Genomic DNA, 25,171 nt, shown 5'->3' with positions numbered 1-25,171 from the left:
GCTCGAGACTTATATTTGTGTATTTGTATATTTAGTAGCTTTTGCCTCAGGCGCGCCTGGCTCTTTTTTTGTACTTATCATTATACGCTTCGGGCACAATCATAAAAAAAATATCCTGTTCAGACCATGATAAATCATGTCCGGGAAATTTGTTGCTCTTGCCCCCCCCCCCCCCCCCTCACCTCTCTAAGAGCAGTTCATGATTTGTGCTCGCATAGTGTGTTTTGAAGTACCCTGACGGTAAGTTGTTCTTTTTTACAATAATAATAAAACAAAACAAAAACGTGCTTAAAATGTTAAGCGTGTTTCAAACTGGCTCCGGCTTTGCCCTAACCTTAATAGAATGAGATAATGATCCTCTGCATGACTTACTGCAAATTGAATTAAGCCATGATCATTACAGATCTATTAATTTGAAGTAAAAAAATACATAAATAAAATAATAATGAAAATTCAGCTCGATTCAGTGCTCATATTTTTTTACTTCATGGTCCAAAAACTTAATGTTTTCATGTTATTCACGAAATATCCGAAATTGGAACTCGGCTTTGCGCTCGCATTTTGAATTAGGGGTTACATCACCTTGTTTGTATAATGATAATGTGGAAATGTACTAAAAAAACTTAGGTCTTTTGTTGCCTGGGAATATATAACCCTTCAAAATAAAAAATACTATCTACTACCACAACTAATAAGCTTTTATAGCGGCCTATCGGGGAAAATGGATGAAAATATTCACCAGATTTTCCTAAAGTTAATTAATTGCCAAGGTGAGTAAAACTTGAAATTATAGGACAAAAACATCTGCAAAGTATATATGCCAATTAAGACAACTCTTAATTGGCGTGCGGAAAAAGTAAATTTCAAAAAATATTCAGAAGAAGGCCATACTATCTTTGTTATAATCAAAGACCAAATTATCAACTGGTGGATCGAGCAGGCGGGCTGTCGATCCCCTCTTTCAGCTGGTTCCCTGATGAGCTGTTAACTTTGCTTTCACATCACGTCCTTGAAGGACTTCTCCTGTATAGGTTTTCCGGTCTTTACTTCAGGTATATGCTTGACGATTATCTAGCCGACAGTTTAAATTTGTAAAACTTCCCGCGTTGAGAAATGGAGGTTTTAACCCCCCCCCCCCACATAATTGTACAACAGATGTTTAAACCTTTCCAAATAGAGAAAAAAATAAATCAAACAAGCATAATAACGCAGTTTATCAAATCGGATGTAAAATAAAAATTAATAGTGATTTTGATGAATGATTTTCACCATCAAGCTTGTTTGATATCGATTTTTTTTTCGGTATCAGTTGTTTAAATCAACTTTGGGTGGACTCCCTTTTAATAATGTCCCTTTTTTAATAACAATAGATGCATTTGAGATCTGCCCCTATAGGCCTATATACCACCGTCCCCGGAGTTATGTAGTCCTAGAATTATAAACCTTTAATTCTCTATTCCAGTCCAGAGGATGTCCCGGAGGATCATGCCGCATTTCATGTGCAACAAATTATGAGAAAAATGTCAAATAGCTAGCTATAACGAGAATATTAATGCTCTAAGTCTTCCGAATAAAAGTAATTTTCTTAAAACGGAAACTTTCAATTAGCACCATAATATCCTTTTTGCATTAATTTTTATTGTAAAAGCAAGGAAGAGTTATTTGAATGTTGCCCTCTACTGTTCACTGATACCGATAATTTTGGCAGCCTAATTTGATCGTGAACTTATTATTGTTTATGGAATATTATAAGTCCTGACAGCTCAAATAACTCAAAAGCAATGTTGACCACAGCTATTATTTGGCTGTAATTTTTCAGACTTCAAATATAGACCGAAGAATTTGGTGAGTACCTGATAATTCGCCGATTAAATGGTTGTATTCCGAGTGATATTCATATTGATGATATTCGACTGTCACTGTCGTGTCGGTTGATCGATGAAGAGCGGTGATGATCCAGCAAGTACCCCGGAACTGTGGGCGAGGTAACCCAAGAGGCTCCGCTGAGCCTGAGACATGCATGCTGCGCTGGCCGCGCCGTCGTGTGGGAGGACTATTTTGTATCCCTTAAAATCGCCTTTCATGGTGTTTATGGCTTATGTCTGCTCCCTTGTCTCCTAAAATTTGCCCAAATTTGCACCCCTAAATAGCGTAATGTATGGCAGTGTATTATAGGTATGTGACAAAAAAAATGAAAATCATCAAATATGAATAAATTTGGTATCACTTGAAAGCTCTTAAAAAGACCTTTAAAATGATACCAAGAACTTTAATTTTCATCAAGAAATTATAAAGTTATTCCAGTTTAAGTCGCACATATTGATCTAAATTTGTGGTCATTGTCTGTAATACAGACTGTATGTAAAGTCAATGGAGTACAGAACTGATTTTTTTGAACCCAAGTCTTCAACAGGCTCTAACTTCTTTGTTTTTGAGCCCTATGAAGTAATTTAGGTATCAATGGAAAGGTGAGAGAAGGCTCAATTGATGTGCATCAATTCATCTTGTAATCTTTCTTATTCTGTTTAAAATAATTTCTTCTAATTAATTCTAATTAATTATGCAAACAGAAAATCACAATTACTCGCCTCTATATTTTGCCAAATGAAGGTGATTATGATAGATAATTCATATAATTTAGTTGGCATCAAAACAGCATCATGTAGATAATTTCCTAATAAATTTGTCTAAAGTATTGTTTTTGTAATTTCTAATGTATTTCTTTGTTTTTCTGATATAAATTACAAGCTCTTTTTCAACTTAGTATTGTAATTTTTTTATGTACGGGGGTCCTTTTTTACATATAAAAAATTTATTTTGTACTTTGTATGACCAAATAAAAATATGTGTGTTTTTTTCTGATGTATTTGATTGTTTCACCAATTCCTTATGTATTCTATTGTTTCAACAATTTGTTATAATATGTAGCTTTTGATTTGAGAGACAATGGACATGTGATTACATTTTTTTAGAAGGAATGAGCAGCTGAGTGTAAAATATGTATGTAGAATTGTATGCAATTTATTTCAAGTATCAAGAAGGACGAAAATGAAGTTTTAATATATTCTATCAGTTGTCAATTTCTTAGATTTGTATACATACATTGTATTACAAAGGCCCTGTTTGAGCTCTCTTTTTAAAGAAAAATAAATTCAAATTATTAGTCGAAGCCAAAAGAAAAGGAAAAGAGTGGTCTATTTCTTTCAAAACAAAACAAAAAGCAACCAGTAAAAATATATAACAAAGCTTTAAACAACAAAACAGACATCAAAGCTCCAAACAAGCACTAAAAACAAGAGAAACAAAAGTGACACAAAAACTTGTACCAATCCCATCCCCATTTTCCAATTCAAAACACAACCCCCACCTGCACCCCTAAAAAAAGAAAAGTGAATAAAAAAATAAATAGTACAATTAATAATAAAGAAAACATAAATACAGGAGTTAGACCCATCTGGAAATGAAATATCCTTTCCTCTGAGTTTTCATGTATTTTCTCATAAGAGTGAAAAAATTACAACAAACAAAAATAAACAACATCTAGTTTGTGCATTTTAATAAAAAAATCACATTTAAGATATTCTCCTTTCAAAAGCAAATCCAGTCTCCAAATATTGAAATATGACCCCCCCAAAAAATGAAAAAATAAACAATACAATAATTTAAAAATGAAACTTTAAAAAAATATATAAAAAAAGAAACTAAATAATAAACATAATTTTTGCATTTTAATTAAAAAGTCAACATTTATGATATTCCCCTTTCAAAAGCAAATCCAGTCCCAAAATAATGAAACATGATTGAAAAGTTTCAAAACATTTTTTTTTCTACAAAAGAAAAAAAACACACTATAGATTTTGCATTTTAATTTAAGGACGTTCCACAGTTATATTTGTGCGCATTATGATCTGCGCATAGTTTACACTCTGCGCGCTGACGTCACAATGGATGAACAGGTGATTAATTAGCTGCGGGTATGAGCTGATTTTTCTCATCTTCTGCACTTTAACTGCAGATCCGATGCGTTATTTCATGGAGCTAAAAAATTGAATTATTCCATGGACCATTCAAAAAAATATTCTCTACAATTTCAAAATACTTTACTCTGCAGTGCTGCCAAGAATCACGAATATTAGCCCGAGTTTGAATAAATGGTAGAGTGGTTTTGATTTTTTCTTCACATAGATACTAAGCATTCGGCCCATTTTTGGTGTTTTAAAAAGCACATTTGCTCTAATAAAAATGCTGATAGTTTAAAAACAAGCACATGAACCCCTATTTTTTAATGTTTGTACCTCTTAGGTATACCTTCCTCTACAACTCTGCAAATTTTGGTGAAAATGACATGGATTTTGAATAAAGTGCAGCATTTATTGTACGTTTGTAGTTACTGAAATTTTACATTTTTTAGATTGGGATTTTGTTATCTTTTACGCCATTTTTAAGAACTGGCAGTGCTGTTAAACTTAAAATTGCAAACAAATAGCACTATTAATAGATTCTCCATTCTAACGATACAATTATTAACTCTCTTGCGAAATTTGATGACTTTTTCATGTATTTTGAATGAGTAATGGAGGTTTAAACTCATTGTAGTAATCTTGGGAGGTCTAAAAATGCCAAATTCTTTTGAATGCGCAATTCTTAAGAACATCAATTTGGGTGAACTTTGAAGCTCTGTAGCAAAAAATCAAGCACATGGGCCTATGTTAATTTTTGCATATTTCGAATATTAAGGTTCTAAAGTATCTATGTGCAAAGTTTAGTGAAAATGACATGGATTTCACTTTAACTGTGGAACGTCCTTAATAAGTCAACATTAATATTCCACTTCCAAAAGAATCCAGTTTCCAAATGATAAAACATGATTGAACAATCAAAGTAAAACATGTTCATGTTGACTCTATAACCTTAGGAGGAAAGAATGTTTTTGTGACAAAATGTATATATTTAAATCAATATCAGAATAACAATCTACGGTATAATGACAGACATTTTCAGAAAAAGGCACAATATTATCAAGTGAACAATTTAGATCCAGTTCAATCCAGCATGAACGACTCACTATCGACCACTCCCGTCACCAAGCCCTCCGCATCGGGTACCGGTAGCTCGACTGCCGAAAGACCGTCGGGAGCCCACCGCATCGGGCAGCTCGACTGCCGAGAGACCGGCTGTGACAAGGGTAGCTCGCTTCGCTTATATCTGGACTGCGTCACGATAGAATCGTTTGATTTGACATTTTTTGTAGATTTGAATATATTCTAAAACAATTTAGATACATAATTGGATCGTAGTTCTACTTACCATAAAAAAATTTCGATCATTTGCGCATCCAAAAATTTGATGAACTTTCAAGCTCCGATATCCACACTTCACAGGCGAGTATCCACATTGAAACTTATATGTACAGAAAGAGCACATTTTCAACTGTCTGTATCAAGGCACGAGATTGCATCAACTATGTGCGCATGCGCATGAAACCCCATTTTCGATGAGCCGCCCAGACAGAGGCGATGCCACTTGCAGCAAAACCCGCGCGAAAACCGTGCAGCCAAAACCAGCGCTCGCGATGCGCCCGTATTCGCACATACCTACAGTGTATCCTATTCCTATTACCGGACACCTTTATTAAAGTGCTTTAAAAATGACAACTAGAGGAAATACAATCAAGAAATATTCACACTTGCTATTCCAAATATTATGAAAATTATGAATATGATAAAATTATTTTATATTTACCAACCATTTTCTTTGCATCGCACTTGCCGCATACCCCTCCACGAAAAACAATTATTTTCGTGCGCGACAAATTACATCATGATTCCGGACGCGCGCCGGACGGGTAAAGATATCCTTTAATCCTTGATTCTAATGATGTAATCATCTACACTAAGTCGTTCAAAGAAGGCAAGCTTCCTTCAGCATGGAAAGCAAGACACGTTGTTCCAGTTTACAAGAAGGGAAACAAGTCTGAAGCCACTAATTATCGACCAATAAGTTTGACTTCAGAAGTTCAGTACCCTGTAAGATCATGGAGTCGCTGATCAGAGACAAGATCGTTGATCATCTGATGGAGAATGAACTAATCAGCGATTCCCAACATGGATTTGTCCCAGGTAGATCAACTGTTACACAGCTGCTCCAGACACTAGAGGACTGGACGTCCTTACTGGATAAAGGTGAAAAGGTTGATGTTGTCTACCTAGATTTTAGAAAGGCCTTTGACAGTGTACCCCATCAATGTCTTGTGGCAAAACTAGATGCATACAACATTCAAGGGAGCTTCAAAACTTGGATTGCTGATTTTCTCAGTGGCCGAACCCAGAGGGTAGTTGTAAACAATGCCAGATCTCAGTGGTGCACGGTAAAGAGCGGGGTGCCCCAGGGTAGCGTGCTCTGCCCGACATTGTTTGTGTTGTACATCAATGATCTTTCTGATGTTATGGAATCCACTGTAAGGATCTATGCAGACGACACTAAGGCCTTCTCTTCTGTCTCCTCTCCAAATCAATGTGAAGTTTTTCAAGCAAGTTTGCACTCACTGATGGACTGGTCCTCAAAGTGGTAACTTCAATTCAACACTGACAAGTGCAGTGTTTTGCATCTTGGATCAGGTGACCAAAGAGAGCACTACAACATCGGGAGTACAGCACTGAATGCAGTTAGAGAAGAAAAGGATTTAGGGATCATCATTGACGACGATCTAAAATTCCAAAAGCAAGTGTCAAATGCTGTCAATAAGGCAAACAGGGTACTAATCAGCATCAGACGTACTTTCCAGTGTCTTGATTCGACCACTATCCCCAAACTATTTAAAGGGTTAGTGCGGCCACTCCTGGAATATGGAAATGTCATCTGGTCACCACAGTACATTGCTGATGCTAAGGCTGTCGAGAGAGTTCAGAAGAGAGCAACGAAAGTAATCTCCAGGATCAAACATCTTCCATACAAGGAAAGGCTTAAACACCTGAACTTACCATCCTTGGAGTATAGAAGAAAGAGAGGTGACATGATTCAAGTGTATAAGATCACTCATGAAGTCAACAGGCTTAACCCAGACCACTTTTTTCAGCTAGCTGACAGTACTACAAGAGGTCATAGGTTCAAACTTGTAAAGCCAAGATGCAGAACAAATGTGAGAAAGCAAGCTTTTAGTCACCGAGTAGTCAATGATTGGAACTCTCTCCCAGCTGAGGTAGTTGAAGCTCCCACAGTAGACACCTTCAAAATCAGGCTAGACCGACACTGGAAAGATAAGCATGATGATTCCCACTACTCTTAACTGGATATGAGAAGTCAATTTTCACCAACTTGCCCCACTGCCTCCTTAAACTTATTGAAACTTATTGAAGCATGAAGGAAGCTGACAAAATTAGAAGATAGACCTGGAAGCTCGACTGCTAATTCAGCATTCTTCCAGTATTTGCGGTAAGGTAAGGTAAGGTAAGAACAAATTTTTGTGATTTTTTCTTCTTATATCATATCATGAGTAAATTCTAAGTATTATTTGCTTTCTTTATATCGAATCTGAGCAGATGTTGGTAATAAATTCGTGTTTGATAACTTATTTTATTTTGTCTTGTTAGCTGCATGTTCCATGGCACTTTCCAATAATAATATGCTCGCGTTCGTATCGTGACGCTCATCAAGTTCTATCGATGCGCTGCCGATCGACGGCTCTAATCACGGTAAACCTCGCGCATGGGTACCTTGAGAACTAGCCGTTGACGATCACCCACAATACACCACACCTCATCATTCGATCGAAGGAGTGGACGAGATTGAAATTCGGCAAATCAGGCCCATATTTCCGTTAAAAAATATATCAATTGTTAATACAAAACTATGTTATATGATATTTTAAGCATTTTCTGTCATTTTTAGAGATAATTAGGTAAAAGTTGGATTTTTCGCCTTGTTTTTGCAATCTTGTTCTATGTATTGCTCTGTGAAATTGAATTGCGGAAGTCTTACGGTACGAATTTGTTTTAGAGCGCAGTAATATGCGCGTCCGGAATCATAATAGTGTCCGGTAATACAATACGTGACTATACTAGGAGTAGGAGTGCCCTAAATGGCGTGAAGAGAGAAAGAAAAGGCTACCCTTATCGGCGATTTACGAGCGAATGGTGCTGAAATGCAACCCTTAATGTTTGCCAAAGACATCGACGCCGCCCGAGTGCCTGAAACGGGACCCTTTTCGACGTTTTTTCTGGACGCGGGTGCGTAGCAGGCCATGTGGAGAGTGACTCCCAATGGCCCTACCCCTAGGTCTAGGGAAAGTGGAAAATTAACATGATGATATATATGGACAAAGGCCATGCCATGGGCATGGCCAAGGGGAAAAAAGGAGAAGAAAGAAAACAACCAAGAACATGAAGAAAAGACCATGGCATGCCGAACAGCTCCCTGCACCCCCTTCCGCCTTCGGAACAACTGCAGAATGTGAGAATACCCTGCACAACGAAAGCATGGCTGGATGAGTGAAGTGACCAACGAGCTACGATGTGATGAGAGGATGTAGGGACATTGGCCATTCCTGAACATGCTCCGAACAAGCCTACGATACCAGCGATGTGAGACTGAACATGCTTCCAATGAGCCATCGATGTGAGATTAAACATGCTCCCAACGAGCCTACTATGCCAATGTTGTGTGAACAAAATTCATGTATATTACTTTCATATGGTTGCACTCTTATACGATACCAATCCCTATTTTTTACTTTTCAGAACAAGACATATCTAGACATATTAGAATTCTTATGGTTAAACTTAAGATCTACATATGATACCAATCCTTCCTAATTGTTCAGTCGATATAGACTAAGGAGACATATTACATTCATATGGTCACATCATATGATACCAATCCCTCTTTTTTTATTGTTCAGAACGAGACATTACATAACCATATATGGTTAGAGTATAATGTTTTATATCTTCCTCACATGACTATTTTCCTGATAAGGCAGGGGTTATTAATCACCGATGATATTTTCTCTCTTTGTACACACAGACCATGGAGATGACTTCAGAGGGGCCTATCGCTGTAAGCAATTGTCTGGAATTGATGGGATATAACGAGCCGACTACCTCCCAGGAAGAAATGGGCGACTCCTCAAACGATAAAACAGCGAGGTAAATTAGGTAACCTCACCATTCTCTGTGGGTGTAAATTCATTATTAGATACTGCTCAATTTGCTAAAAATATATGGTATTGTGCATACAGGGTTTTTATTATGGAAATCACAATACATGAAGTATAGGCGTGGAGGGGGGAAGAGGGCACCGTACAGTTGTAGTTGTTTACAAAAGCTAAATAAGATGTTTTTCATGACCAGGCAATGTATGCACATACAGTGATTGATTAGGACCTTTGATTGTTGTTTGATTGGGACCTTGATTAGGACCTTTGGTTGTTATTTTATTTGATTGTTTTTTTGGTTTTTTAAACAGTTGAGGTGGTAAAGTAAGGTTTCTAGATTTAGTCCATTGCAAAGACACTTCAGACAAATTAATAAGTGAATCATATGAATTTAGTCCAGAATCTCAAAAACGTTATTTGCAAAACTTGATAAAAAAAATTGTGAAAATGAGAATTGTCCTTTGGATTGGAAATGTGTGCATAAGTGAGCCTGTTTGTGAAACTGTTAACAAACTTTTTGATTAAATGTTTGTGGGGAGAAATACTAAGCAATTCATATGTTGTCATATACACAACTAAATGAGTTTTTAATGTTTGAAATGTCTTTGTACATGCTATATTCTCCTGGCTCTCTGGCAATCCTTGAATTGGTAATTTAGCTTTAAATGAAAAATTACTTAAAAAAGAACTTTCAATATGATTTATACGCATCTCGTAAGTTATCTACCCACATAATATAATTGAGCACGTACATGTACATGTATGAAGAATTATCCTATAATTGGTCTGAAATTTACTAGGCTCTCTTTTTCTCCCTCTGTTTCTTTTTGATTTAGGAAGGAAAAGAAATTGCATGATAAGGAGAGGTAAAAATAACATTCTTGAATTTACAAGATAGGTCTTAGATTTTGATATTTTTAGGCCACATTTCTCTAGGGCACTTTCATATAGTTAAAGGTCAAATCCACCCCAGAAAAGAGTTGATTTAAATAGATAGAGAAAAGCCAAACATGAATAACACCAAAAACTTCATCAAAATCGGATTTGAAACAAGAAAGTTATGACATTTATAAGTTTCGCTTGTTTTTCACAAAACAGTGAACTATGCTCAACTCAGTGATATGCAAATGAGAGAGTCGATGATGTCACTCACTCACTATATCTTTTGTTTTTTAATTATACAATATTTCAGTTTTTATGAATTTGACAATTAGGACCCCTTGCTTGAACCAAAAAATGTTAAAATAATGGAATTCCACTTGTTCAGGGAGGAATGAAACTTTGTTTCACATGACAATGACAAGAAAATCAAAATATTTCATATAATAAAGTACAAGAGAAATAGTGAATGGGTGATGTCATCAGTTCCCTCATTGCATACTGACCAGGATGTGCATACAACTGTTCTGTGAAATTAAGCGAAACTTAAAAATGTCATAACTTTCTTATTTTACATCCAATTTTGATGAAATTTTCAGTGTTTTACTTGTTGGATTTCTCTCTTTTTATTCAAATCAACATTTTGTTAGGGTGGACTTATCCTTTAACCCTATCTTAACTGGGCTATTTCAGACCAGTATATACTGGGGGGGGGGGGGGGGGGGGGGGGTCAATTTGACCCGCCTCAGATCTCGGCCGCTGATCGCGTGATCGCCGCGAAAATTTGCATGCGCGTAGAGCCGGATGTAAACTACAAGACTATAGTAAAATTTTCAAAAATGTAATTGTTTGTATTCTTTAATTGATTAATTATGCAAATAAGCATATGAAATTTGCCCTAAATTTGTTTTTTTGTGTATGTTTTTGCCTTTAACTCAATTTATATAGCTAGTAAAATGCTCATTTTTGATGGGATTGTCAATTATTACATTTCTAACAGATACCTACAAAAAATTGCAAAAATATAATTAATTTCTTATGTATTTCATTGTTTTTACATTCTTATACATGTATTTCGTTGTTTTTCAAACCTTTGTTTTTTATTGTTTTTTCCAATGAACTTTGTCAGGGACCCTTTTGCGATCATAAATAGCATGAAATAAATCCATTGAAACCAATAAAAGTAGAATAAGCATACATTTATGATTTTTGGTTGAAACACAATTCGCATTGACTTTGTACACGGAATCACGTTTTTGAGCAAGTTTGGGTCTGACATGCACTTATAAAATGTTGCGTAATTTCGGAACCGCGTACCCGGGCGTCGCAAATTTGGTCTCAAATTGACCCCCCCCCCCCCAGTTTAATAAGGATTAAGCTCAAAAGGGGCACAACGAGGGACATCAATGCCAATCAATAAATGCATCCACGGTCATGGCCTTCGATCTCCTTGGATTAATGGAATTTCTGTACAAAAGATGAGATCTAGGAAGTCGCAAAGTTAATACAGATGTAGATGTGTTTCAGATGCATTATCAATAGCTCAATGACAAGTGAAATTCATGTTAAGTAGAACTTGCCTCATTTCATGATTGGTGTTGTATGTCCCGATTAAAAAATTGGCCTATCAGCAACAGCATATGGGCAACACCAAATTTGAAATCACTCAGTGTGTAAAGCAATCGAGTTGGATGCCCAATCCCCCTGCCAACCCATGTACAAGATTGGATTTGGTCTAACACGACTTAATAATCTTAATGAAGTCAGGTTTTATTCAACCTCTGGTCTAAAGTTGTGGTTAACTACGGATAGCCAGTTGTGACACAAATCTTTAGCATTGGAGATTCAATAATTCTTAACTGTCTGGGAATGATAAAAAGCTAGCTTTCTTCACCATTAAAGAATCGGGAAAGAGCACACTAAATATAAGAAACAATTTAACATACAATATAAACGAACAAAATTTTGACACGTTTGGCTTCCCATAATTTTAGCACAGAGTTACATGTAGACCATGGTCCAAGTTAAACTAGACTACAGAATATGGGCCTTTTTTGTTTATCAACTAAATTTCTATTTGACAAGGTAACATATAACGAGTAGACAAATGATAAATTAGAGCAAGTATAATGCAGATTGAAGCGTAATTGGAAACTGTAGACCAACTGCTTGTAAACCAAATGAATTCAAACCAATTAATTTCAATCCTGTTTTGTTTGTAACATGTTTGACGACAGCCGCAAGAAGTTGGATGACGCGGTCACAAAATTAGCTGCTGAAGTGATAGGACCTCCCATATATGCGAAGAGGCCATCATTGCACGAATGTATCACATTGGCTCGTACATACATCAAGGTGAGTCCAAAACTTATGTCTAGAAGGTTATTGTACTTAGTATAATAGTTGTCGTATAAGGTGTCTATTTTACCAACTTTGCCTTCAAAATGTTTGATTTTTGTATGCAATGTTGGACAGAGCATCTTTTAATGATTGATTGATCCAAGGCTATCGAATTTTGTGAGGTGAATTGAAGCAAAGTATCTAATATCCACAGTTCTGTTTTTTTTCCTTGCCGTGTAGCAGGAGCAAGACAAAAGCATCGCTTTTTTCAATGGTGATTGTTAACATCGGAACCTTAATCAAGGTTAAGTTTGGAAATATTGTCATAATTTGGAAAGTATATAGAGCTATTTCATGAAACACGAACATCAGGGTGATCAAGTATCATTTTTTAGTTTCAGGTCACATGACCAAAGTCAAAGGTAATTTAGGGTCAATGAAATTTGACCATGGACTGCTGAAGTTTGTAACCCCCATTCAGGCACAGATCCAGACAAATAAGCAGGGATACCAGTTTTCAGGCAAAAGCCTGAATGTAGGCTCTGGCCATTTATTTTCAGGCCATAGTTTTAGCACTTTTGTGTACAAAATATTGTATTCCAAGTGATTTTCAGGCCTTTTGATCAATTCCAACTGGCATCCCTAAATAAGACACAATAGTTTGGAGGGGCGGATTATTTTGCACATAACTACAGTCCCCTGAAATGGTACTGTACCCAATCCATTTAAATCTACCACTAACCTTTGGCCTTGGGAACCATTCAATACGAGTTGGTTAAAAGTCTTTATTTATTTTTATTGCAGAACTTGAAGATTAAAAACAACAATTTGGAGGCTGAAAGGTACTGGCTGATACAGGAAAACAGGATTTTGGTCGGACAACTCACCATGCTTGAGGTTCAGCACAAAATGCCCTCTACGTATACCGCTAGACTACATGTATGGGAGGAAGGGAGACCAAAACTCTGCACCAATTTAGAATGGGACGCTGTTGCAAATGAACTGCCAATAGAAAGGCTTGTTCATACCTTACGCTTCAACAGCGCTGTGGAGAATGTGCGGAAGCTGAAGACGCAGCTGCATGCAGAGTTCAGACGGCGGAACCCCATCGATGCATTCCAGGAGAAGATGGAGCTGAGAACGTTGTGCTCGGACGGGAATTGCGCTGGGGCGCCACATCGGATACATGCTTTTTTGGGGCAAGATGTAATCGGTGACTCCTCAGTGAAGCAACCTGAGAGTGTGAAGGAAGATGATGATAAAAGGTGGCTGGAGGACATGCCAAAGATGAAGGATAAAGAGTGTCTAGGTAATGAACTGAAATAAAGGATTTCATGCCATTTGCTCCATCTTCAGTGGTTCCCCCAGAATTGTGTGTATTGACACTATAAGGGCTGGATATTTTGGTAGATCATGGGAGGTGGGGGGGGGGGGGGTGTTCAGGATCATGGCCATCGACCTTGGGATTGCTCCAAAATTGGCAAGTATATCATCTGTGGCATAATCTACAAATTGCCGCTTTTCCGACAGCGGTGTCGTCAACATTGAAATCTTAATCAAGGTTAAGTTTTTGAAATGTCATCATAACTTAAAAAGTGCATGGACCTAGTTCATGAAACTTAGATGTAAGAGTTATCAAGTATTACTAAACATCCTACCTTAGTTTCAAGTCACATGACCAAGGTCAAAGGTCATTTAGGGTCAATGAACTTTGACCATGTTGGGGGAATCAATATCGAAATCTGAACCAAGGTTAAGTTTTTGAATTGTCATCATAACTTTGAAATTTATGGATCTAGTTCATGAAACTTTACATGTGAGCAATTAAGTATCCCTGAACTTCCTGTGAGAGTTTAAGGTCACATGAACAAGGTCAAAGTTCAATTAGGGTCAACGAACTTTGATAATGTTAGGGGTATTTGAGGTATTGTCATCATAACTTTAAAATTTTATGGATCTAGTTCATGAAACTTGGATATAAGAGTAACCAGGTATCTCTGAATATCATGTGGGCGTTTCAGGTCACATGATTAAGATTAAAGGTCATTTAAGGTCAATGAACTTTAGCCATGTTGGGGGCATTATTTGAATTGGCTTAAAGTACATTGCCCACATGAAATAATGCAGTCATTTCAATGAATTCACATCAACATGTAAATAACTTAGAAAGTTTGTGGATCTACATGTACATGTAGGGGAAGGCGGGGTAAGTTGTGACACTTTTTGCATTTTGCATGTTAGAATTGATATGACTAATAATATTGTACAAATAAGTACCTTGCCTTTAAATTTGATTCTTGGGAAATATTTTTCACCTATATATAACTTTCTACCCCCACACTGAAATTCATTGTGACCTTTGAAAAAAACGATGTAAAATGGCTCAACTTGCCCCATCTGTGGGGTAAGTTGTGCCAGCTTCTGGGGTAAGCTGAGCCACAAAAACTATGTACAAAATGTATGCGGGAAGAACCAGCATGTCAATTTTTTTTATTTCAAATCTTTTCACTTGCTAATTCTCTATAAATACTAACATCCTCTAAAAGTAAAAGAACTGTCATATGAATTTGCACCTTTCTGCCTGCATATCAATGGCTTTTCAAGGTTTTTTTTTATTTTTTATTATACATTACCATAAGAAATACCATGGCTCAACTTGCCCCATGTTTGCTGGCTCAAAGTACCCCAGTCCGAACTTAATGCGAGACTTTCACGTCCACACATTTCTTATGCATCCATCATGTAAAAGACTATGACAAGAATGAAGATCCATACCTAGACTAACAATATTGTTCTTATTTCTTTATTATATTTAAAGACGTGTGTGGGTAAAAAGCACTGATCAATTTTACACCCTTTTTTACTTTTTTTGCTGAAATTTGTATTTTTCCCTCTAAAAAAGTACTTTTTGTTTCAAAGTCGAAAACAATGTGGTGGGGTAAAGGGTTATGTAATGGGTCATCAATACATGACACCACCATAATGTCTGACTCATTCATTATTGGCCTGGAGGTGGTGGCTCAACTTGCCCCTATGCTCAACTTACCCCGCCTTCCCCTACACATATAGCTCATGAAACATAGATATAAGGGTAATTAAGTTTGTTTTGCCTACATCTTGGGTCACATGATCAAAGGCCATGTTGGGTCAATGGACATAGTATCTTATTATCATATGAGTGTTTTATTTTGTGATTAATTATTCAATAGCTGTTTTCAAAGTCGGTACTGCTGCTATATTGAATTGTGTAATGCAGGCGAGACTGCCAGAGGCGTTCCACTTGTCTTGATAATTTTTTGAAAAATTCCTCTCTAAATCCTTCAGCAAGGGATCACTGATACTACGATGCACTCACACCACTAACCTCAGGTACAGGGTTTGAACAGCCATTTATGGTTCATTCAATTTTTGTCTCGCCTACATAGCAGAGTGAGACTATAGGCGCCGCCTTTCCGACAACAACGGCGTCGTCAACATCAAATCGTAACCTAAGGTTAAGTTTTTCGAAATGACATCATAACTTTGATAGTATATGGACCTAGTTCATGAAACTTGGACATAAGAGTAATCAAGTATTATTGAACATCCTTCATGAGTTTCAGGTCACATGACCAAGGTCAAAGGTCATTTAGGATCAATGAACTTTGGGCATGTTGGGGGTATTTGTTGGATTTCCATCATAACTTAATATTTATGGAGCTAGTTCATAAAACTTGGAAATAAGAGTAATCAAGTATCACTGAACATCCTGTGCACGTTTCAGGTCACATGACCAAGGTCAAAGGTCATTTAGGTTCAATGAACTTTGGCCATGTTGGGGGTATTTGCTGAATTACCATCATAACTTTGAATGTTCATGGATCTAGTTCATAAAACTTTGACATAAGTGTAATAAAGTATCACTGAACATCCTGTGTTAATTTTAGGTCACATGACCAAGGTCGATGAACTTTGGCCATGTTGTAGGTAATTGTTGAATAATTGCCATCATAACTTTGAAAGTTTATGGGTATAGTTAATGAAATGTGGACATAGGAGGAATCCAGTATCATTGCTCATCTTGCACAAGTCGTAGGTCTCTTGATCAAGGTGAAATGTCATTTAGGGTCAATGAACGTAGAAGCAATGATGTTTTTTGTGAATGATTATTTGTAGTCATTTTCAAAGTCAGCACTGCTGCTATATTGAATCACGTAATGCGGGCGAGACTGCCAGAGGCGCTCCTCTTGGTTTAATTTCACAGAGATTTTTTGTAAGATAGACTTTGTTATATAATCTTTTCCCCTAAAGCAACCGTACAGATTCATTTATAGGAAGAAAGCATAGGTTACTAAAACTTCTGCAATGAGTCAGAATAATTGCTAATTATTAGATCATTGAAAGTGGTACTAAACACGGAAATTTCAATGAATTTTATTTACAAAATATTCCATTGTCTTTTCTCTTTCTTTTCAGGTGAAAAGGTAAACCCATCTTGTGCCTGCTCAAGGAAGGAACTGTGCAATTGTACCACGGAAAAATCAAAGACAGCTGCAAAAAGAAAGAATGATGACCCTCCAATTGAAATGAAGAAAGGACGGACAGATGATTCCTCAGTTAAAAAGCAAAAGAAGGAAAAGAAAAAGAATAGGGAGAAGAAAAAGAAGGAGAAGAAAAAGAAGGAGAAGAAAAAGAAGAAGGAGAAGAAAAAGGATAAGGAAAAGGATAGCAACAGTAAGGCCAGATGTAGTCCTTCAACCCTCCATCACTTCAAGAATGACCCAGCTGAAACAACGAGTATGGTCAACAAAGGATCAAGGCTCATTGTGGATGAAAGTGGAAAGGTTATCGGACTTGACTCTGGAGACTCTGTACTCTCTGGTAAAAAACTTTATGTGCTTCAGATGGGGAACAACCAGGAAAAGACATCAAAATCCAGTAGTAATCTTCTAGTGAATTTGGTACCACTTACCCCCGGCAATGCAGTGCTTGTCTATCAACCAACAACATCTGGTGAATCCACTGTGGTCCCTAGATCTACCACGGGTCAAGCTCCAGTGCTTCATGTCCGACCTCTGTATACCCCTATATCACCTATATCCCTGAGCACGAGTAGATTTGATTCCAGTCAAGGAATTGGACAAGCAGGGCCAAAGTTGTTCTATGAGTCTAACAGTCCAGGACATAGCCAGCCTGCAGAAGTGACACAGAATCCTTCAACTGTTCCTGGGTCCATTGGTCTGGATCTTAGCAAGAGAAGGGGAGACTTTGTGTTGGTGCCTGCATCATCTAGCTCTAGGTTTGCCCAGGCTACACTGATGAAAGGGAAAACCCAGTCTGGTCCTGGACCCATGAGTGTACAGAGTCAGGATACTTACAAGGGACATGTTGGGCATCATCAGACTACAGTGATGAATAACAAACCTTGTGTAGCCCCTACAACTGCAAGTGTATTTGGTTTGAATATGAACAGTGGAAATGGACAAGTGCATTCTAGATCAGTACCTGTAACTGCCTCTGCCAGTTCAAGGTATTGTCATACTAATGAGATGACAAACGAACCTTTCACTGCCTCTGGATCGGTAAGTGCACTGGGTTTGGATCCCAGCAAGGGAAGTGGGCATGTGTATTACTCAACGGCACCTGTAGGTTCCACTGTAGGGTATCATAATCATCTGCATCAAAGTGTAATGACAAACAATTCTTGCGCTCCTGGATCTGTAAGCGCACCGAGTTTCGATTCCACCAAGGGAAGGGGACAAGAGTGTTTTACAGCGGCACCTGTAGTCCCTGGTGTAGGATATCACCATTCTGTGGTGAGCAGTAATGAACCTTATACTGCTCTGAGACCTGTAAGTGTACTGGGTCTGGGTCCTAGTGAGCGACCTGGACAACAATGTTTGGCAACAGTACCTGAAGCTTCCAGAAAGCATGTGAGACATCACCAGACTTCAATGATACCGGAGACATCCTGCACTACTCCTTACCAGGAATGTGGATGCCAGTGTTTCTCAACAGTACCTGTATCTCCAGATGTAGGACATATCAAAGACAAATCTTCTGCTGATCCTAGATCCATAAATGTGCATGGTCTTGATTATGGCAAGGGAAAGGCACAAGAGCATCTGTCAATGTCTTCTGTATGCCCCTCTATCACGGACCTCCGTACCAAAGAATTGAATAGCACACCATCTGTTCTTCCTGGATCTGCCAGTGCTCAGAGTCTGGATCCTTGTGAGGGGATTAGACAGGAGCATTTCACAGAGGAACTTGTGGCTTCCAGTTTAGGGTATCAACATCCTAATCTGAATAACAAATCTTGTACTGTTCCTCAGACTGTAAGTGTTCCTGTTATGGATCCTAGCACCAGAGTTGGACAAGAGAGTTCCATACAAGTATCTGTAGCTTCAAGTGCTGGGCATAGCCATCCAATGAGTAACAAACCTTGCACTGTGCATGGATCTGCAAGCATACAAGGTCTGGATCCTAACGAGGGAATCAGACAAGGGGATTTAACAATACTACCCTTAGATCCCACTGTCCAGGATCCTCTACCTACAATGCAAAACAAACCTTACTCTGCTCCTGGATCTGCAAGGGCACTGGATGTGGATCCCAACAGGGGAAATAGACTAGAGCTTTTTAGGAAAAGACCAGTAAATGTCATTCCCGGAATAGGGTATAACCAGGCTAAGAAGATGAAGAACAAATCTTTGACTGCTCTTCAATCCTCAAGCGAAATGAATGTTGATCCTTCCAGAGGATGTGGGCAGGCACGTGTCGGAGCAGTATCATCATGTGCCAATGTCGGTCAGAGCACACCAAAAGTATTAACACATGAACAGTGTGTCTCTGGGTCTGAACTTTCAGGAAATCTGGATGCTTGGAAAATCACTTTGCCACCCAATGTCAAGGATCACCAAACTCCTGGAAACAAAGGCTTTTCTCAAGTTAAAGATAGATCTGTCGACCACAGTAATAGGCATGTACATTCTTGTGCGGTAAACTCACAAACCAATGCCAGTGTGTCACCTCGTGTTGCATTTGCATCCGAAGAATCACCAAAGGCATCTGCCAATGCAGAAGCATCTGAAGAAGTGGACAAAAGCAGTAGTCCCGTCTCTTGCATGTTGTGTGATAAACCATTTGATAACGTAAAGGAACTCCAGGCTCATCTTGTTGATAGCCATACAAGCTAGGTTAGATTGCAGAACATAATACCAAGATCATTTCCAGACAGGTCTCAGGGTTGTTTTTTTTTTCTCCCCCCCCCCCCCCCCATACGGGTATGTGTATGAGCAAGTTAGTGTGTATTCATTGGCACACATATCAGTGTGAGAACCTACTGGTATTTATTTTCATCTATTTTTAGCAATTTTTTGTAAAAGATAGGTACAGATGATTTTGCTCAAGGCAAATCTCCTGGGACTGCAGAAATGTCTTCAACTTGGACAAGAATCAAGTATACATGTATGATGTTATTTTGCGTATTTTAGTCTAAAATAATGCTTCTGGGTGATTATTCAACATTTAAATTTGGAAAGTCAACTTCTGCAGAGTCTTCCATACAAACAAAGTAATATAGTAATTTTAAGATATAGAAGACACACAAAAAAATTGAAAGAACTTCATACATATCATTTTGTTTTCTGTCCTTTTTGGGGGGGGGGTGGGATCATGGATTCTGAAACAGACCATGACTAATAATATTGACTACTTACTGCTCAGTACACGTACTTTCTCATGTTAACATGATATTTGACAGTATGTATATCTTCACTATTCAATAAATGAATAATAACGATTATAATGATATGATGAATTATTAAAGGACAAGTCCACCCCAACAAAAAGTAGATTTGAATAAAAAGAGAAAAATCCAACAAGCATAACTGAAAATTTCAAAATCGGATGTAAAATAAGAAAGTTATGACATTTTCAAGTTTCGCTTAACTTCACAAAATAGTTATATGCACATCCTGGCTGGTATGAAAATGAGGAGACTATGATGTCATCCACTCACTATTTCTTTTGTATTTTATTATATGAAATATGAAATATTCAAATTTTCTCCTGATTGTCAAGTGATACAATGATTAATTCCTCCCTGAACATGTGGAATTAGCATTGTTGAATACTATATGGTTCAGTCAAGTTGGTCCTTATTGTCAAATCTATAAAAAATGAAATATTGTATAATTCCAACAATAAAAAACAAAAGAAATAGTGAGTGATGGACATCATCGACTGGCTCACCTAGTTGTGCATATCACTGTTTTTTTGAAAAATAAGCGAAACTTTAAAATGTCATAACTTTGTTATTTGACATCTGATTTTGATGAAATTTTCAGCATTATGCTACATGTAGTTTGATTTTTCTGTATTTATTCAATTCTAAAAAAAAATGTAATGTTTCATGCATGAAAATCAGGACTCGCCTGTCTTCGGACCTCACCACAACACCCATACACAAGTGCCTAGTCACAAGTAGACACGTGTGTATGTTGTAGATCATATGTGAATCTGAAATCTATTTGTCAGAGGAGAAATTCGTCTCCAGGGAGGTGTATCACATATTTTGAATAATCTGATCTGAAAAGTCGCTTCGACTTGGGCGAATATTCAACTTATGAAAGGCTGACTTAGGCAAAGTTACCTGTATTTAATATATGTACATGTATTTCAGAAAATCATGAAAATTCATTTTGACCAGTTGTATGTCAAGTCATTAATTACTTACAATCAGTTTTATGAAACACTACCTAGCCAATCTATGTTATACATGTAGGCTACTATTTGTATAGTTTTTACAAATTCTTGGCCTTAGACATTGTTATTGTTTATATAATTCTATTTTCTATCATTAACAGTATCAGAAAGAAGAAAATCAATATTTGAGTAGTATTTTCATTATGCACCTCATAAATAGTAGCAGTACATCATAAGTTTGTTCATTTGTGTCATTTTATTTTTGGTACATGTATACAGTACATGTATTATTTTATGTTACAGTTTTCATCTTAGTGATATATTTTTAATGTGTCTTCCATCATAGCAGTATTATGTTGTTACTTATGGTATTTTTACAAAGGAACGGTGTCTGTTGAATTGCCAACTTAACTCTTAAAGGACAGGGGGTTAATGATAATTAATGTTACGTGGCATTTTTTCATAAATTCACAAAGGAACACGTAATGCCACAGCATTTGAATTTTCCTTTGAAGTCTTGCACAACGTATGAAGCCAAATTTAACTAAATGTGGGTACGGCATCTCGACACTGTGAGACAACAGTGGCTTATTTTAAGTTTTTGTGTATGTTAGAACTCATAATATACTATGATTACTTTTCATTCTAATTGCATCGTCTGCCAAATAGATTTGGATTGATATTGTTCACACCGTGGTCTGTAATGATAATTCTTTACAACTTTTTCATATTTGTATGTTTGTCCGATCATGCTCAAACTTTTATCCATCTGCTTATTATTATTTTTTTTTAACATTCCATTTTGTATCTTACATGTTTTTATTGGAGTTTTAGGCAGTATTATTCAATGTGAATATCTTGCTGCCATTTCATTAAAAACTAAATCTTTATCTATTATTTTTATACACATGCATGTTAACTCTGTCAAGCAGACATACCTTGTTTATCTATTTTTTTAAAATCCACATGTGTTAAATCAATAGGTTTACATGAAGCCCATTTTACATGTATTCTCTTTTTCGGATGTGTTTCTCAAAGAAAAGAGGTCACTGAAAGTATTGTATGGTCAACTTGATGTCAACTCATCTCTCGGGAAATTTTCACTTTTGTCCCAATTCATGAATGCAATGATTATTCATTTATTGAAAAAAAGTAAACAGGAAACAATTCTGCTTCCCAAATTTGATTAGCATTTTTGGGCCATAAGTTCTCAACTAAGTTCATTACAATTGTCTAGTTTAGTCTTTCTTTGCCACTATGACAGTTACTGTATTATGCAACAAGTCCCAGTTCATCTGCATTTGAGCTTTTGAGAAACCATTAATTCATGATTGGTATTTAGATCGACCTGGTTGTACTTGTTTTGTCAACTTTATACCATGTTATCACTAATTGAAATGTTGAAACAAACATTGTATTGTAATTATAAAGTACTTAAATCAACATGTACATTGTATTATGTGCTAATGTCTAGGCCATGTACTACAAGCTAGAGAAGCGTCTTTCACTCTGAAATCCTGCAGCATCTTTTCATCACTAATCCTCGCATTCATCAAAGACCACCATCTGGGTTCCCAACATTTTAACAAAACAAAATACACAGATTTTTCCCTGGTGAAGTCTCGAAATTCCATGATAATTATTTCAATTAGTTCCATTTTCACATGTTGCAGGGAACTATTTGCAGTAGGTCTGAAGCACTGTAATGCAAAACTACCCTTCTGCCCTTTATAACAATCCTTTCCTTTTGTGGAGAGTTGTGGCCCAGTGGATTAGTCTCCGGACTTTGAAACAGAGGGTCGTGGGTTCAAATCCCAGCCATGGCGTAGTTTCCTTCAGCAAGGAATTCATCCACAGTGTGCTGCACTCGACCCAGGTGAGGTAAATGGGTACCAGCAGGAAGTAATTCCGCAAAAAGCTGTGTGCACCTGAATAGGTAGCCTACTTTCGATTTCGGGGCCAATCAAACTTCACTGACTTTTCCTCGACTGAAAAGTAAAATGATTTTCCCTGATTTCCTCAATGAGCTTAGAATCCTAAATGCAGGAACGCAACTCAGAAAGACACATGCCTTCGTAACGGAAGTCCTGCCCAAAGATAAAGCACAGACTTTGTTCTGAACAATGTATATGATAATGATGACCAATGTTATTTCTGTGATAAAGATGATAGAATTCATTTTATGAGATGTACTGTAATGTAATTGTTATTCTAACCATTTAAGGTGCTGTCCTGCCAGCGAAATTATTTTTCCCACCACAGTTGTGGAAGCCAATATGAATATACATGACTTGCTTCTTCGGGTTAAGAGTACGCATGGGCGTGGACTTGATCTTTACATAATTAATTGTGAGTGCAGTGGTTGACGTGACTGTTCATGTAAACCATATTGGCGATTTCCATATCTCCAAAACTTGGGGATTTTGAGAAGCCTTTGGGGATGGAAAAAATCGCAGAGTAAACCCTCGATCTTGATCAACAAATTATAATAGAATTTTCTTTACCAATTATTTATTTTTCAATTTCCCGTGCTCCAAATCGACAATTGTGTTACTAGATTTAGTCCTATATACGGACTAGACCTATTAAACCAAGGCGACCAAGCTCATTGGTCTACGTAAGTGAACGTAGAGTTCGAAATTAATTTTGTAAAGATGAAGTCCATGCGCATGCGTACTCTTATTCCGAAGACGCAACGTCTTGCTAGCTCAATTGTCTGGTGATCAATGTTTTCTTTAACATAGTTCATGATATAATTCATTTTACAAAATGATATTGTGATTGTATTGTTATTCTAACCATTTAAGGTGCCGTCCTGCCAGCTGAAAGTTTATATGATCATGGTCCTCAATGTTATTTCTGTTATAAAGTTCATGATATTAGTATCTTACTGTTATTTGTTATGCTAACCATTTAACATGTGATTCTGCCTGCTGAACATATATGATCACCATCATGATCATCAATGTTATTTCTGTAATAAAGTTCACAATATAATTCATTTTATGAAAATGGGAATTGTGTTTTACTTTAATTGTTCTAACCATCTAAGGTGCCGTCCTTCCGGCTGACCTGTATATGATCATGATGATCAATATTATTTCTGTAATAAAGTTCACAAAAAAAATCATTCTAGTAGATGGAATTTTGTACTGCTCTAACCGTTTTGAGTACCAAAGTGCACACTATCAATTTTCTTTTTTGTGAATTAGCATTTTTATGACCAATTCACAGGAATTTCAGTAGAGCATGGTGAAAAACTCCACACACCAAATTTTACGTGTTACTTGGTGAGCCAAGGTATAAATACCTGGGCCCATCTTACAAAGAGTTACAATCGATCCGATCAATCGCAACTATGGATGGCCAGCAACGTCAACATCTATTATGCATGTTTGTTCAAAATATTTTCTAGATATGAATGTATATCCATGAATTCATTGATTCCTTGACAATTTGGTGTGTTCTCCTTCGTTTACAAAGGACATTTTGCAAATTTCCTGTAGAAAAAATTATGGCACTGATGAATTTCCATGGAGTTACGATTGATTGGATCAATCGTAAATCTTTAAAAGACGGGACTCTGATATGCCCCATTGAAATCTCTATAAATTTGCCTGATTTATAACCTGGGGCCCATAACACAAAGCTTAGCAATCTTAGAACATTTTTCTGTGATTGATTGCACGGACTACAATTTATCGTGAAAATCAGGCTTACGATTAATCGCAATCCTTTGTGATATGGGACCCGGCATTGGAACCAGGCTGATATACACTTGTTTCAGTGGGGCTAACAAGTAGACATTAACATGGCTAAGGCCAATCTTGGGGGCCCCCATGGACCGATTCTTACCAATTTTGGGTTGTGGATGTTCTTTTTTATCATGCTCCGCCAAGATATGGTATCCAAAAACAATGTAATGAAAAATACAATTGGAGATATTTTTCATGCTAACAAGAAAACATAATTAAAATGGTGAAATGCAAAAAAAAGATAACAAAATTGTGACGGCATTGCTTCAGTACTCTACTCAGAAGGGTTTATTTCCAATCGTCTCATTTTTTAATGCCAATTCAGCCAATTGCCAACTTGTCTACTTTCATTTGGTCT

At 37.0% G+C, this 25,171-nt stretch overlaps 1 protein-coding gene across 2 annotated transcripts; it reads left to right on the top strand.

Moving 5' to 3' along the window:
- Positions 1–1,671: 1,671 nt before the first annotated feature.
- LOC135157126 (uncharacterized) lies at positions 1,672–24,059 on the top strand. Of its 2 annotated transcripts, none has more exons than XM_064111696.1 (6): positions 1,672–1,845; positions 9,022–9,143; positions 9,988–10,017; positions 12,268–12,385; positions 13,175–13,679; positions 16,826–24,059. In XM_064111696.1, exons 2-6 carry the CDS (start codon positions 9,025–9,027, stop codon positions 19,546–19,548), a joined length of 3,495 nt encoding a protein of 1,164 aa, XP_063967766.1. In that variant the 5' UTR covers positions 1,672–1,845; positions 9,022–9,024; the 3' UTR covers positions 19,549–24,059. The 2 variants fall into 2 exon arrangements, with proteins under 2 accessions (XP_063967766.1, XP_063967767.1); XM_064111697.1 differs by having other exon boundaries at positions 9,022–9,152.
- Positions 24,060–25,171: the final 1,112 nt, after the last annotated feature.

The sequence above is a fragment of the Lytechinus pictus genome, chromosome 16, assembly GCF_037042905.1.
Source record: "Lytechinus pictus isolate F3 Inbred chromosome 16, Lp3.0, whole genome shotgun sequence".
NCBI classification, from domain to species: domain Eukaryota; kingdom Metazoa; phylum Echinodermata; class Echinoidea; order Temnopleuroida; family Toxopneustidae; genus Lytechinus; species Lytechinus pictus.
The sequence above is the reverse complement of the archived record's forward strand: the minus strand, read 5'-3'. Positions and strand labels throughout refer to the sequence as shown.

Bases quoted from the DNA above. Each gene is read 5' to 3' on its own strand.
- LOC135157126 (XM_064111696.1), top strand. From the start codon at position 9,025: ATGGAGATGACTTCAGAGGGGCCTATCGCTGTAAGCAATTGTCTGGAA. The intron at 10,018-12,267 runs GTAAAAATAACA...GTTTGACGACAG, and splicing joins AAATTGCATGATAAGGAGAG to CCGCAAGAAGTTGGATGACG. The intron at 13,680-16,825 runs GTAATGAACTGA...CTTTCTTTTCAG, and splicing joins GAAGGATAAAGAGTGTCTAG to GTGAAAAGGTAAACCCATCT.